The sequence below is a fragment of the Mytilus galloprovincialis genome, chromosome 4 (genome assembly GCF_965363235.1).
Source record: "Mytilus galloprovincialis chromosome 4, xbMytGall1.hap1.1, whole genome shotgun sequence".
Taxonomy (NCBI): domain Eukaryota; kingdom Metazoa; phylum Mollusca; class Bivalvia; order Mytilida; family Mytilidae; genus Mytilus; species Mytilus galloprovincialis.
Genome location: NC_134841.1, coordinates 90,245,337 through 90,262,787, shown reverse-complemented (window position 1 = coordinate 90,262,787; position 17,451 = coordinate 90,245,337). Strand labels below are relative to the sequence as shown.

The 17,451-nt window shown below is 32.2% G+C and overlaps 1 protein-coding gene across 3 annotated transcripts in view; it reads right to left on the bottom strand.

Moving 5' to 3' along the window:
• Positions 1-6,303: 6,303 nt before the first annotated feature.
• LOC143073351 (uncharacterized) overlaps positions 6,304-17,451 on the bottom strand; it is a 36,387-nt gene continuing 25,239 nt past the window's right edge. For all 3 annotated transcript variants that reach the window (XM_076248815.1, XM_076248814.1, XM_076248817.1), the window contains exons 20-23: positions 17,052-17,112; positions 12,609-12,769; positions 12,052-12,188; positions 6,304-11,680 (exon numbers count right to left, since the gene is read on the bottom strand). In XM_076248815.1, the coding sequence (XP_076104930.1) occupies positions 10,230-11,680; positions 12,052-12,188; positions 12,609-12,769; positions 17,052-17,112 (1,810 nt within the window). In that variant the 3' untranslated portion in view covers positions 6,304-10,229. The remainder of the gene's footprint in view (positions 11,681-12,051; positions 12,189-12,608; positions 12,770-17,051; positions 17,113-17,451) is intronic.

Here is a 17,451-nt window from a genome sequence, read left to right as displayed (position 1 = left end):
ATTACTAATGTTAATTCTGAACACTACATGTATTTGTTTGGTCATTTATTTGTTGCTGTTATTGCTATTTTCTTAGTCTGGCAGTTGTTTAAAAACGTTTTAAATTGTAAAATTTTTATTTGTTGTAAATTGGAAAATACTGAGAAGACGATAATTGTTTATGCGATAACAATCCGATAAAAAAATAATTGTAAACATTACTAGAATTCATAACTGTGAAATAAATTGAAGTAGATAAAGGCAACAGTAGTATACCGCTGTTCAAACTCATAAATCCATGGACAAAAAACAAAATCGGGGACACAAACTAAAACTGAGGAAAACGTATTAAATATAAGAGGAGAACAACGACACAACACTACAATGTAACACACACAGAAACGGACCAAGCATCAGAAAAAATCCCCCGAGAATAACCTATGAGAACAAGAGCTTATGAAATTGTTAGAATTGTTAAAATTTGTCATGAAGTCGTCATTTCTAGGTCAGTGATTTTTGGTATATATGAATGTGCATTAAGATAAGCACAACTCATTGTTGAATTAAAAAAAGAATGGCCCATTTCTAGAATTGGTATGAACACTGAAGCATTTGACAGGTACCATGTTGAACTTATAATTGTGATAAGGTATGGTGAGCCACCATTGATAATTCATTGATATTGATATACAGTGTACACATCTCCTTTTAACAGAGATTATTATAACTTGACTTCACTGATTGTGTCTGTCAGTATCTTACCAATAATTAATTAAGAGATTTTTGATTTTTATGTCTAAATTCTAAGCAAAAAAAAAAACACACCTCTTTATCTCTGCAGTGTCAATGATTATTTAACACAAGTTTATATTGATGCTAATTTTTAACGCCCAGTGACAAATATTTCATGCATGTTCAGGAAAACACTAGATTAAAAATCGGGTATATAATGTAAGAATCAAATGATGTGATATCATTACTAATGAAGCACCTATCCAAATATGAAGTCGATGTAAGCAATTATAGGCAACCTTAAGGCCATCAACAATGACAAAACTAGATCGTGTAAAGCCGTTTATAAAAGGCCATGAAAAGTGTGAAACAATTCAAACGAAAAAACTAACCGCCTAACTATACAAAACAAAACAATTTACAAAAAATCAAATATGAGTTGAGACATGAACTAACTACAACCACTAAACATCATGGTTCATAAAGAATATGGCAGGGGTTGATATAAAAACGAAGAAGTGGTATGATTGCCAATGAGACAACTCTTCAAAGAGACTGGCCAACTGACACAAAAAAAAATAACAGCCATAGGGTACCATACAGCCCTCAACAATAAGCAAAGCTCATAACACATAGTCGGCTATAAAAGAACCAGAAATCACAAATGTAAAATCACTCAAAGGAGAAAACAAACAGCCAAATTAATGTACAAAATAAAAAAGAAAAACAAATAAGTAACACAGTAACAAACAACTGAGACTACTATAACTCAGCAAACAACAACCACTGACTTGCAGGCTCCAGACCTGGGACAGGCAGAATGTGGGGTTAAAATGTTAGCGGGATAACAACAATCTCCTAACCTGGGACAGTGGTGTAACAGTACAAAGTGCTCAATCCTCCCCGAAGCTGAAACTGTAGTGTAGCAATACAATATTAGAACAACATGCGGGAATCAGTTGCAATTAGATTAACTCAAACGATCGGTACGAGACACACAAAAGAAACTGGCCAACTATAATTAATTTGATCAGTTTCTTTAGTCTGTAAAAAGACTAGCTACAACGTAGACCTATATGCACGTGCAGTAAATTTGAAAAAAAACTGTTATGAAACAGACACACATCTATCTATGATACTAGATACGAAATAAATATATAAAGGTCGACCTCTGATGAGGGTTTACCTGGGATTATTCCCGAAAGAACCCGAAACAATGCATATTAAATTCTAATGAATTAAGCAATAAAAAGTACGTAGTGTCAGGTCAGAAATATTGATACCATACCATGAATAAGTGGGTTTATGGTCAATTTATAAAACTATTCGCATTCGGGTGTCCATCGTATATAAAAATCGGGACAGTGTGACGCGGGCATTACAAATGAAAAACAACGCTCAAACTATAGTCAAAGTAGGACAATAAAAAAAAAAAAAAAAAGACAAACCCGAGACACAGAAGTACCAACAATAGACCAACTCCGAAAACCAAAAGTAAATAGAAACATAGATCACGAAAAAAATGCAGGGGGGACATCAAAGGAGTGAAGAGAACTTGCTTCTTGCAAGACACTTTCCGTGAAAACAATTTGATATAAAGACAATCTTTTTTTCATTTTTTTTTTGAAATTTCCAGCATGAGGCATTTGCCTCAATGTAGTTACGGCCTTGGGACCACTGGTGTTCTCTTCAACACATATTAGGAATCAGGGAACCGTTTTAGGACCAATGATGTCTCTTCCCACATAAATGAGGACTCAGGGAACCGTACTATAGAACCACTAATGTTCTCTCCCAAACATATGAGGACTCAGGGAAATTGTTTTAGGACGGCTTATGTTCTATCCCACTCTAATGAGGGCTCATGGAACCGTTGTAGGACCATTTATGTCCTCTCTTACAAAAATGAGGACTCGGGGAACCGTTCTGGTACCACTCATGTTCTCTCCCACAAAAATGACCTAAAAGACAAGTCATGTAACCATAGACACAACTATTTTTATTACATTCGTAATTAATCATCCTTACCAAACCCTGCATTCCAGCATCCATAGCTAAACCTTTAAATTGTATGAAAGTTGCATAAAATACCATCATATTGACAACAAGAGTGAACAAAACAAATCAACATAGGTAAAAATGTCAAAAATTGGGGAGCAGCAGTCCAACAACAATAAATTGCTTCGCTGAGCACAGCTGGATACCGCAGAGGTCCAACCCTGAACAGTTGGGCAAAAATGGACACAATATTAGTGCTTGATACAGGTCATAATTTGGATTGTAATTAAATATTTGACAACCAGATGCTCCGCAGGGCGCAGCTTTATACGACCGCAGAAGTTGAACCCTGAATGGTTGGGGCAAGTATGGACACAACATTCAAGCTGGATTCAGCTCTAAATTTGGATTGTGATGAAATAGTTGACACAGCATAGGTTTCTGACACAGAATGAATGTGGTCTAATGAACTTAAAATATTTGTTTTGCCTTTGAGCAATTCACTATGCTGTTGAATATTAATCCTCTCAAAAAAATGTTTGAAGAAATTTTCTTTTTATTTATGAAATCTGAAATGAGAAAAATTTACCCCCCCCCATTTTTTTTCACATCCCCCTTTCCCTTTTCTAAAAACTGATCTCAATTCAAATTTCTAATGGAGTTTGCAACAATAACTACTCATTTAAATACATCATAAAATATTAAAATGTAAAATAAAGTGCTTGTTATCACTGAATGGTAAAGATTGTTTTAATTTATCAGTTGGTAGTAAAAGTGAATATACATTGTATATTGTATAAAACAATAATTTAAGTTGATTCAACTACTATAATTCTGGACAAAGAAAGATAACTCCAATTGAAAATTTCTTGCTATTGCACAATATTGTGCAATTAGATATTTCTTGCTATTGCGCAATACTGTGCAATTGAAAATATTTGCTATTGCACAATACTGTGCAATTGAAGATTTCTTGCTATTGTGCAATACTGTGCAATTGAAAATTTCTTGTTATTGCACAATACTGTGCAATTGAAGATTTCTTGCTATTGCTGAATACTGTGCAATTGAAAATTTCTTGCTATTGCACAATACTTAATATAATAATTTTGGATCCTGATTTGAACCAACTTGAAAACTGGGCCCATAATCAAAAATCTAAGTACATGTTTAGATTCAGCATATCAAAAAAGCCCAAGGATTCAATTTTTGTTAAAATCAAACTAAGTTTAATTTTGGACCCTTTGGACCTTAATGTAGACCAATTTGAAAACGGGACCAAAAATTAAGAAACCTTGTGTTTAAAATTTCATAGATTTCTATTTACTTACCGTATACTAAAGTTATGGTGCGAAAACCAAGAATAATGCTTATTTGGGCCCCTTTTTGGCCCCTTATTCCTAAACTGTTGGGACCTCAACTCCCAAAATCAATCCCAACCTTCCTTTTGTGGTCATAAACCTTGTGTTTTATTTTCATTGATTTTTATTTACTTATACTAAAGTTATTGTGCGAAAACCAAGAATAATGCTTATTTGGGCCCTTTTTTGGCCCCTAATTCCTAAACTGTTGGAACCAAAACACCCAAAATCAATCCCAACCTTCCTTTTGTGGTCATAAACCTTGTGTCAAAATTTCATAGATTTCTATTTACTTTTACTAAAGTTAGAGTGCGAAAACTAAAAGTATTTGGACGACGACGCAGACGACGACGCCAACGTGATAGCAATATACGATGAAAAATTAAAATTTTTGCGGTCGTATAAAAAAGGTTTCTGACACAGAATAGCTGTAGTCAAAGAACTTAGAGTTGGTTATATGATTATATAATTTTTTTGCTTTTGATCCCTCTTTATTTTTTGCTTTTGTGCAATACACTATGCTGTTGCGGAATGAACCCTGGTGAAAATATTTTAAGAAATTTTCTGTTTAAATTATAAAATCTGAAATGAGAAAAAATGCCCCTCTCCCCTCTTTTTCATAAACAAAATCATTCCCTCAAGATATGGTCATTATCACAATTCAAATTCCAAAAGGAATAAGCAAAAAGAATTATCCATTTAAATTCATCATAAAAGTCTTCAAAATAAAAGATGACATGCATAACCACAGCTAAAACTATTTTTTAAAATAGTAACTTTTAAAAAATAAATCGACAGCTAACCATCTCAAGACAATACAACCTTTCATTATACATACTTTAAAAGCAGTGTAAGGGAGGTAATCCAACATTGTAGTTAAAGCATTTTTTTTGTGTTTGAATTACCTCCCTTACACTGCTTTAAAATTGTCCATTAACCAAGAACCCTTGTTTTCCCCCTTTTTTGCCCCTAATTCCTAAACGGTTTGAGCCATAATCCTCCAAAGCCAATCCTAACCATCCCATTGTGGTATAATTTCAGAGAGATCCATACAAAGTTCAACAAGTTTTTGTCTGGAAACTAGAAAAATGCTTATTTCGGACACTTTTTTGGCCCCGAATTCCAAAACTGTTACAACAATAAACCCTCAAAATCAATCCCAACCTTCCTTTTGTGGTTACAAACATTGTAATTACATAGATTTCTATTTACTTACACTTAAGTTTTTGTCTGGAGACCATATGTCTTCAGACGATGCAGAAGACGTGATACCACAAAATTTTTTGATGTCGTATAAAATGACCAAATTACAGCTGGGGAGCTATAAAAAGTCTTTAACAATAGCAGATACAAGCTTTCAACAGACTCACATATCTGTCTTAAAGACAAAATTCTCAAATAACAAAATAAGGTTCACTTAACAGGGAGGCAAGTTTGAGATATATAGATTCCACAACTGCAACAAGTGTATTACGATATTTCGAAAATTCAAAAGAAAACAAGAAATTTTAACGTCACAATTAAATTTCAACCAATCATTTGCCGAGAACAGATTTTTCACTAGTGAGGAGAAATATCTTGCACCGGTCAGGAAATGTGAAAATAGCACAAAAATTAGAGAAATCAAAAACCAAGTTTAATCTCTCATGATGCTCAAGTGACTGTCCAAAGACATGAACTTCATCAGTCATATCCAAAGACAAGAACTTCATCAGTCATATCTTGATGTTTCCTTTTTTTAAAGAGATATATAGTTTATTCCTTTAAAAAATTGAGTTTTCCTATAAAGATAAGTAGTAAATAAAGATTAACTGATACATGTCAAACCAACTTATACATATGCCAAGCTTCAAATACAATGTGGTTTTCTTTATTCTAATGAAAATAAAACAAACAAGTTGATTTTGGTCATCATTTGTGACGTTAAGCTAGCTAAAAACCAGGTTTAACCCATCATTTTCATTGGATACTGCCTGTACCAAGTCTGGAATATGACAGTTGTTTACCATTCATTCTGTTGGTTAATAACCTCTGATGTTGTCAGTCTTTATGGATTCTCTCTCCCTTCTTGAATTTACCTTGCAGTTTGGTATTTTTGTTCATACTTTTTTTTTTTTATATAAATGGACATTGTACAATGAAGTGATATTCTCTTCCTTTGTAACTAATAATATGATGTAGGAGGTATGCTTTCTGTATGTTCAGATGGGTTAATTAATAGCCAAGAAGTAAATGAACATAATAACAATGGCATTTATTAATCATAACATTAACAATATCTGTTCTCCTTACCAGATCTGATGAACATTTGGTGAACTATGTATTAAGAAATTCAATTACATTTTAAAATATACACTATAAAATATGATCAATAATCAACGGTGACTTCAACAATTATAAAACCTATTTTAGGCAGAAGTATAATAATACTCATAAGAATGTCCACTACTAACAAGTCCTTTACAGGGTTTCCTATCAGGAACATGTTTTTAATCACAACCATTTATTAATCCTTGTTTGTAGTGTACATCTTTAAGAGTCAAATTCAGAGACATATAATTCCAAATACAATAGCTGTCTCTCCATTTTTCAATTAAACAATAATCTCACTCAGTAAAATTGTGAATTAGAAAAAACAAATTTGATCTTATCATTTGGTTTCAGCTCAAAAATTTATTAAAGATAAAAGATTTAGATTTCAATATCATAAATCATTTGCCTTTAGATTGCTTAGTCTTTAGCTTTCTGTGAAGTGTGTTGTACACTAACTTTTCAGCCCAGTCATACGGTCTGTTTTCTTTGACTTACCATTTTCATTGTCGACTAGATTGATCGTTTTCAATCCTTTGGATAAATCAAATCATAAAATTATTAACTTAGCAGGGACAGATTCTCAGTGAAAATAATAGTCAAATTTCATTCAATTAAAAAAAAAGAAAGCTGACCAAAGATCACAAAACAAAGGGCTTATTTTGATATGTAATTACAAATCCAACCTTCATGTACACTTCCATCTTCACACAATCTTTGTTAAAAAAATTATCAATATCATATTCACCTCACCCTGTCAGACAAGACTTGAGCATTGCATTGTGTAACACCAAAGAAAAATATATATAAATTTAAAATAAACATAACATACAAATGGAAACAGTCACCAATTAAGAACACAATTAAATGATAATATTGACATATAATGATTGAAATATGGCTTCATTTTAATGTGATTAAAGTGTTGAAAAACAGGGTGGGTCAGATTTTCACTTTAGAATTTTACTAAAAGCTGAATAGTAAGTATATTATCTGAATATTAATTTTACTTAAATAAATTTGATTGATAAATACATAAAAGAAGGTGTCTGAATGCCCATAGTCCAATAACTGGAAAATCACCCTTTTTAAGAATAAAACCCAATTTTGGGCCAGGTGAGCTAAAAATGAAAATACAAGAAGGTTTCAATATAAGGCAATAACTATCAAAAATAGTACTTTTAAGAATCATCTAAAATAAATCAATATACTTTTAAAAGAACCACCAATAAAAATTCAAAATACTTCAGTATCACCCTTTTTTATATATCTACAGCCACATAGGAAAATAAAAAAGTTTTAAACTAATCAGTGGTGATAGCAATGCATACAGAATAATCATTGCAAATGGCCTAAATGGATTCAGATATGGACTATTTTTTAAGAGAGAAACAAAGACATACACTATGTTTAATTACTAAGATTTTTTCGAACGTTATTTCAGGTACATACATACATACAAATATAGTATTCTTATACTGTTATATAACATTTTGCATCAAACTAAATCTAAAAACTTACAAAATAAATAAATACATCCAATATACAAAAAGTATTAGCACCTTGCAATCATAAACAAAAAAATAAAAAAAAAATTGATCTATCATCTTAGTTTACAATGTACTGAAGATTAGCTACAAAACAATGATGTTCTAAGCATCAATATTAAGTTTCCCACGAATATTTAGCATCAGATTCCACAGATAAAGATTACGATGGAGGGTTGAGATTTAAATCAGGAACCTTTTTGGTGGTTGTCTCGTGAGGGTCTCAACGGGGTTTCCGTCATATCTGTATTCTTTTAATTTTTTAGGAAATTTTTCTCTATTTTCTATATCTTAGCACCCCAGTATTCTCTATTTTTTTTTATCTATGCACCCCAGTATTCACTATTTTTTTTTGCTATCTATGCACCCAAGATTTCTCTATTCTTTACTATTTTTACCGCCTTTTCAGCAGTTTTGGCCCATTATTCTCTATAATGTGAACCCCATCTGACTCTCTCTTATGTCCTACCCTAACATCTTTTTGCGTTCTTATGTAGCATTTGGTGTTGATGGCAGATCTATGATAATTTCTGTTAAATCTATTTTACAGCTTTTTAAACTCTGAATGATTTAAAGCTAGACATATTTAATAGGAACCTGATATGTATTGTTTGTGAAAGAATATGTTGCTCTGTAGATATCTTTTCGTTATTTGCGAATGAAATCTATAATCTATACATTAAAACTGATGGTAATAAAGGTTCAGGTACATGTAAAAATGACTTTGGTGTAAACTTGAAAAAATATCAGTAAAGCAATAAATCAAGGTTAAAATGACCTATTTTTGAAGAAGCTGTTCATACTCTTTCATGAAGAATTTTTGGTAATATTTTCGAAAGACTGCAAAACTAGAGGGTCCAAGGACCCTGTGTCGCTCACCTGATATTTTTATTTACAATTGATGCATGATAAATGCAACTGTTGTACTGTCGTTTAGTTTCAGAGATATAACACTAAAAAGTGCGTTTGAAACCTATGTTTTATTTCAGCCATGTGGGCAGGCAGGGTCATCATACACAGTGGTCCCTGGATATCCTAGTGGTGATTTAAACCAAGTTTGTTTAAATTTGACAGTTGTTTCAGGGGAGAATTTTGTAAAATTTATCTAACGAGAAATGCAAAGTAATGAGAAAGTTGTGAAGTTGTTTTGTTGTTGCGCAACCCCCCCGCTCCCCCTTTGCCAAAAAAAAACAAAAAGGTAATAAAAAATTATCATATAAGGGCAATCTATCCTATTAATGATTTCTGCAAAATTCAGTTGATTGTGCAAGGGTTGTATAGCCAGCTGAGGTCGTAAAAAACTCTCTTTTGTTGTTGCAGATAGATCTAGACCTGATAAACAATTTTACCACATGTCAGATTTGCTCTAAATGCTTTGGTTTTTGAGTGATAAGCCAAAAACTGCATTTTAACCCTATGTTCTATTTTTAGCCATGGCTGCCATCTTGGTCGGTTTGGCGGGTCACCGAACACAATTTTAAAACTAGATACCTGAATGAAGATTGTGGCCAAGTTTGGTTTAATTTGGTCCAGTAGTTTCAGAGAAGATTTTTGTAAAAGATAACTAAGATTTACGAAAAATGGTTAAAAATTGACTTTAAAGGGCAATAACTCCTAAAGGGGTCAACAGACCATTTTGGTCAAGTTGACTTATTTGTAGATCTTACTTTGCTGAACATTTTTGCTGTTTACAGTTTATCTCTATCTATAATAATATTCAAGATAATAACCAAAAACAGCAAAATTTCCTTAAAATTACCAATTCAGGGGCAGCAACCTATCAACGGGTTGTCCGATTCATCTCAAAATTTCAGGGCAGATAGATCTTGACCTGATAAACAATTTTACCCCTGTCAGATTTGCTCTAAATGCTTTGGTTTTTGAGTTATAAGCCAAAAACTGCATTTTACCCCTATGTTCTATTTTTAGCCATGGCAGCCATCTTGGTTGGTTGGGCGGGTCACTGGACACAATTTTTAAACTAGATACCCTAATAATGATTTTGGCCATGTTTGGTTAAATTTGGCCCAGCAGTTTCAGAGGAGAAGATTTTTGTAAAAGTTAACGACGCCGGACGACGACGGACACCGGACGCCAAGTGATGAGAAAAGCTCACTTGGCCCTTCGGGCCAGAAGAGCTAAAAATGTTGTTTCTGGTTGTTCTTGGTAAGAATCTTCCACACTAAAGATATTCTAACAATGGTTTAATATTTGTATGGATAATGAAATAACCCAAAGTCCTTGAAAGTTTCAGAAATTGATAATTATTGCTGGATTTTTTTAGGGTTATTTTGATGATATTTTAGTAAAATAAACCTTTTTTATGTTTGTTTGGACAGTCATAAATCAAATGTGATGTATCACCACACATAGTACATTTTCTTGCTCCTGGAGTCCAAGATGGCTTTGGTTTTTCTGCTGTTTGATAGTCCCGTACAATTCTCACTGTGTTACTTTTCAATGCTGTTTTCTCTGGTACTTCAGAACTGATAGACTCTGAAGTTAGGCTCTGAGATATGTCCTCTGTACTACCACTATACGATTCCCAATCTTCATCATCAAAGTTATCAAGATCTTTATCTGTATCATTATCCTCGTCTACACCAATTTTCCACCAATCAATGACTTTGTTTTTTCCTGAATCTGTCGGTTCTTCTTGTTTACAAAATGTGTCTTTTGAAAGAGAAGAATCTTCATGCATATTAATATCAACAGGAATAGTATCTTGTGTTGTACTATTTTGTTCACCGGATATAGGTTTTACCTTGTCTGCATAGCTTACATGACTTAAACATTGACTTTTAGTAGTTTTTACTTGCTCTTGTCGTAAAGACGATTTCATACAAGCTTTCTCATTTACAACCACATTTGTCTTAACTTGTGGTAAGGATGGTTGTGAAGATCGATGAGTTTTAGCAGGCACAAGGAGGGCATTAGCACAATCTGCTAAAGATTTTGCTGATACTATTTCAGACTTGATACTTATATTCTCGGACGAATCTTCAGTATCATACCAATTGTCCTTGACCCTTGTTTGTGCCATTTTGATATCTTCATCCATGTCCCACCAGTCAGTCTTTTTAGAAGCATTAACTGTTGAACTTTTTGGACTAGCATGAACTTTTGAACTTTTTGGACTAAATTCAATGACAGGATGTTCCCTAGGGGACTTGTGTAGTCTATCATTCAGATGAATGTTCCTGTTTTCATCTGTTTTATAAAAAGTAGATTTTGCATCTATTTCAATCAGTTTAGTAAGAGGACTAACTTCTCGACTATTATCTCCACCACCAAATGTTTCACGAACATCAGATTTGTGAGGAGTTGGTTTCAACAAATTATCACTTGATGATGTATCCTTAAAATTTAGTACAGAACTATTGTTGAAATTGTCACTCACAGAATAATACACACTACTGTCATCAGGACTGTGTAGACTGTCCGTGAAGGAAGCAGGGGTCATTAATAGTACATCATCCCCCGCCGGAGATTGAACATCAGATCTAAAGCTATTATCATTGGATGAAGGTTTTCCGTCGGGAACTGGGGATATAATTTTTCTAAGACCAGAAACACTAGATTTTGAAAGGTTTGGCCATGAGTCCTCAGATTTGTCAGAATGAACAGAGCTAGGTGTTGAACTTCTGGAGTTTGGTCTGTAATATTTGGATGACTTTGGAGGGAAAAAAGGGGGTCTTGTAGATTTCTGGTACTTGACTGGAACAGTGAATTCTGTCTTCTCTTCTGCTGGAACTGAAATATTGAATGTAAATTATTAAATTGTTTGATTATATGAACACTGAAGGTTAAACCAAAAAAAAAATTGTCACTTTCAAAAGATATATATATTCATAACATTGGTTGTAAGCTTTTCATAAACTACCATTAAAAAATGTGTGCTTAATGTTCAACTCTAGGTTTCATTAACATTTGTTGTAAATTATATTACGAATAAAAAATGGGGGTATTGTGTCTAGGAGATAGCAAACCAATGACGCTAACCGACCATATACCAACATATCATCTCGCACCATACTTAAATAATTAAATTTTAAGCATCTTTTAATTAATTATACAAATGCACATGTAGGCCCCCCTTTAAGCTTTCTAGGTATTTAGCTTACCAAAAGGTATGTCTTCAGTCTGACACCCCACATCAGATACTATAACACCTGCTTGTACATCTTTATCTGTTGTCTTCTGTATTTTCTGTTTTATATTCAGCAACAGGTAAATATGAAGAGTACGGGATCTAATATTCCTATAAAAATTAGAAAGAAACAAACAATTAACAACACATATTTACAACTACAAAAAAAATAAAATGTAATAGCTATGCAGAGAATTATATATTTTTTAAAGTCATTCAAGCAATGTAAGAACTGTCTTAAAAACAAATATGCATATGAATGTTTTCAAAAGCAAGATCAGAAAATGGTAATTTGAAACTGTCAGATCTGATGAACACTATCTGTTTCAAATTAATGTTACCTAAATAAGAGTTTTTATTTTAGAATCATTAATGAAATAAACTTTATTTATTTGAAATGTAGGAATTCTGATGACAAATTTCAGACTGCCAACTGGTGAAGGTTCTATGACAACAATTCACACTGAACCCTTAATAAATACTTCTATAGAGGTGTGTCTATGAAAATTAATTTAATAAAAAAAATATTACTGTGAAACTGCAGTATTAAGTATTTTCTCCTGGCATTCCTTCAGAAGACGAGACTTGACATTCTCCACTGTGTCGAGTAAAGCTTCTCCTGAAATCTCCCAAATCATCTCAAAACACTCCAAATATATCTCCTGCAGTTTGTCTGTACCTATCTGTTTACCCTGTAAATCAAATATATGCATTATCAATCAAAAACATATCAAACAAAATAATTTATCCATAAGCAAAGTATAAAGGCATTTTTAATTAAAGAACCAATGAGAGCAAGCTCACACACCCCACACCTTTATAATGTCACTGGACAATCAGATAGTTCAAAGGGGCATAACTCCTAGATTATTTTTTAATCATAATTTCCTCTACATAGTATGCCCTTATTATCTACAAAATTTCATGGAATTATGTTGTGTAGTTTCAGAGGAGTTATGATGATAAACTGTTGCAGTAGTAAATGGAGGCAAATACATGCAAGTGACAAGGGTCATGCAAGTTATATTATATGTTATCATATTGATTATTTGGGTAACTAAGAAGTTTAAATTGCTGAAAAAAACAAATAATATTGTATATTTACTGCATATTCCGGACAATTAAAGAAACAATAAGTTTGATATTTGTGAATTTCAATTTATATTCCATCAAACCATCGATATAAAAAAATATATATATATAAAAAAAAAAAACAGATGCTCCGTAGGGTGCAGCTTTATATGACCGCAGTTGGGGCAAGTATAGACAAAACATTTAAGCTTGATACAGCTCTGAATTTGGATTGTGATTAAATAATTGACACAACATAGGTTTATGACACAGAATGAATGTGGTATAAGAATAAACTTAAAAACTTAAAAATTTTAAATTGGACATTTAGCTATTATGGTGTAATATCCGAAATCTAAATACATGGTTCGATTCAGCATATCAAAGAACCCCAAAAATTCAATTTTTGATGAAATCAAATAAATTCAATTTTGGACCCTTTAGACCTCAATGTGGACCAATTTGATAACCAGACCCAAATATCAAAAATCTAAATACATGGTTAGATTCATCATATATCAAAGAACCCCATACATTCAATTTTTGTTGAAATCAAACAAAGTTTAATTTTGGACCCCGATTTGGACCAACTTGAAAACTGGGCCTATAATCAAAAATGTAAATACATGTTTAGATTCAGCATATCAAAGAACCCAAAGGATTGAATTTTTGTTGAAATCATACAAAGTTTAATTTGGACTACAATTTGGACCAACTTTAAAACTGGGCCTATAAGCAAAAATCTTAATACATGTTTCGATTCAGCATATCAAAGAACCCCAAGGATTCAATTTTTGTTGAAATCAAACAAAGTTTAATTTTGGACCCCGATTTGGACAAGCTTGAAAACTGGGCTCATAATCAAAAATCTAAGTACATGTTAAGATTCAGCATATTAAAGAACCCCAAGAATTCAATTTTTCTTGAAATCAAACAAAGATTAATTTTGAACCCCGATTTGGACCAACTTGAAAACTATGCCCATAATAAAAAATCTAAGTACATGTTTAGATTCAGCATATCAATGAACCCCAAGAATTCAATTTTTGTTGAAATCAAACAAGTTTAATTTTGGACCCTGATTTGGACCAACTTGAAAACTGGACCCATAATCAAAAATCTAAGTACATGTTTAGATTCAGCATATCAAAGAACCTAAGAATTCAATTTTTGTTAGAATCAAACTAAGTTTAATTTTGGACCCTATGGACCTTAATGTAGACCATATTTGAAAACGGGACCAAAAATTAAGAATCTACATACACAGTTAGATTTGGCATATCAAAGAACCCAAATTATTCAATTTTTGATGAAATCAAACAAAGTTTAATTTTGGACTCTTTGGGCCCCTAATTCCTAAACTGTTTGGACCAAAACTCCCAAAATCAATCCCAACCTTCCTTTTATGGTCATAAACCTTGTGTTAAAATTAAAAGATTTCTATTTACTTATACTAAAGTTATTGTGCAAAAACCAAGAAAAATGCTTATTTGGGCCCCTTTTTGGCCCCTAATCCCTTAACTGTTGGGACTATAACTCCCAAAATCAATCCCAACCTTCCTTTTGTGTTTATAAACCTTGTGTTTAAATTTCATAGATTTCTATTTACTTATACTAAAGTTATTGTGCGAAAACCAAGAAAAATGCTTATTTGGGCCCTTTTTGGGCCCCTAGTTCCTAAACTGTTGGGACCAAAACTCCCAAAATCAATCCCAACCCTCCTTTAGTGGTCATAAACCTTGTGTTTAAATTTCATAGATTTCTATTAAATTAAAATAAAGTTGTAGTGCAAAAACCACTGCGTCTTCGGACGACGATGACGACGCCAACGTCATACCAATATTTTGCCATCATATAAAAATTATTATATGATAGTCAAGATATAATTTTAGAAAAAACCAGATGCTCCGCAGGGCGTAGCTTTATACGACCGCAGAGGTTGAACCCTGAACGGTTGGGGCAAGTATGGACACAACATTCAAGCTGGATTCAGCTCTAAATTTGGATTGTGATTAAATAGTTGACACAGCATAGGTTTCTGACACAGAATGAATGTGTTCTAATGAACTTAAAATTTTTGTTTTCTCTTAGAGCAATTCACTATGCTGTTGAATATTAATCCTCTCAAAAAAATGTTTGAAGAAATTTTCTTTTTTATTTATGAAATTTCAAATGAGAAAAATTGAACCCAATTTTTTTAATCACATCCCCCTTTCCCTTATTCCAAAACTAATCTCAATTAAAATTTCTAATGGAGTTTGCAACAATAACTACTCATTTAAATACATCATAAAATATTAAGATGTAAAAAAACTGCTTGTTATCACTGAATGGTAAAGATTATTTTAATTTATCAGTTGGTAGTAAAAAGTGAATATACATTGTATATTGTATATAACAAAGATTTAAGTTGATTCTGGACAAAGAAAGATAACTCCAATTAAAAAAAAATCTTGCTATTGCACAATATTTTGCAATTAGATATTTCTTGCTTACTATTCTGGACAAAGAAAGATAACTCTAATTAAAAAAAAATTTGCTATTTCACAATATTGTGCAATTAGATATTTCTTGCCATTGCGCAATACTGTGCAATTGAAAAGACTTGCTATTGCACAATACTTAATATAATAATTTTAGATCCTGATTTGGACCCACTTGAAAACTGGGCCCATAATAAAAAATCTAAGTACATTTTTGGATTCAGCATATCAAAGAACCCCAAGATTTCAATTTTTGTTAAAATCAGACTAAGTTTAATTTTGGACCCTTTGGACTTTAGTGTAGACCAATTTGAAAACAGGACCAAAAATGAAGAATCTACATACACAGTTAGATTTGGTATATCAAAGAACCCCATTTATTCAATTTTTGATGAAATCAAACAAAGTTTAATTTTGGACCCCGATTTGGACCAACTTGAAAACTGGGCCAATAATCAAGAATCTAAGTACATTTTTAGATTCAGCGTATCAAAGAACCTAACTGATTCATTTTTTGTCAAAATCAAACTAAGTTTAATTTTGGACCCTTTGGACCTTAATGTAGACCAATTTGAAAACGGGACCAAAAGTTAAGAATCTACATACACAGTCATGACAGTTAGATTCAGCATATCAAAGAACCCCAATTATTCAATTTTGATGAAATCAAACAAAGTTTAATTTTGGACCCTTTGGGCCCCTTATTATGTTGGGACCAAAACTCCCAAAATCAATACCAACCTTCCTTTTATGGTCATAAACCTTGTGTTTAAATTTCATAGATTTCTATTTACTTAAACTAAAGTTATTGTGTGAAAACCAAGAATAATGCTTATTTGGGCCCTTTTTTGGCCCCTAATTCCTAAACTGTTGAAACCAAAACTCTCAAAATCAATCCCAACCGTTCTTTTGTGGTCATAAACCTTGTGTCAAAATTTCATAGATTTCTATTAACTTAAACTAAAGTTATAGTGCGAAAACCAAGAAAATGCTTATTTGGGCCCTTTTTGGCCCCTAATTCCTAAAATGTTGGGACCAAAACTCCCAAAATCAATACCAACCTTCCTTTTGTGGTCATAAACCTTGTGTTAAAATTTCATAGATTTCCATTCACTTTTACTAAAGTTAGAGTGCGAAAACTAAAAGTATTCGGACGACGACGACGACGCCAACGTGATAGCAATATACGACGAAAAATTTTTCAAATTTTGCGGTCGTATAAAAATATAATAGATCGACAAATAAAAACTTGAAATAGCTGTGTCAAATTAAAATTCCATTTATGTGACAAAACACCTATGTCATGTCCTGTTCTTTCTCTTTTTATCTCAAAATCTCTTAGAATATAAATCATATCTATTTTTTTATTTTGGAAGAAACATTATACTTTTCATGTATGAAATAAACAAAATGTGTCTACCTTTTTATTGAACATGATCCATTTTTCCAATAAAGATGCAACATATTCCTGTAGAGGAATGCTGAAAATATAAGCATATCAAGTCTTATTTTCAGAATTGTATCAACAGTTTTAAAAATCAAAGAACTATTTTTTGTAAATTAACTGAGAACACAAATCCAAGTATCATAATCAAGGGGACATCAATAAAGACTTTATATGCTGATGTGAAAAAAACTAATTCAGTACCTTTATTTTTAGACTTTTAATCCTTTTCATATTTTATACCTTTTTCTTATGATTCACATTTCCAAATATTAGCTATTCTTGATCATAATAGTTATTTCAATACTTTATAGGTTTGCCATAAATCCAAATGTACAATGTTACAAATAGTTTGATAAGTTCAAATAATCTTATT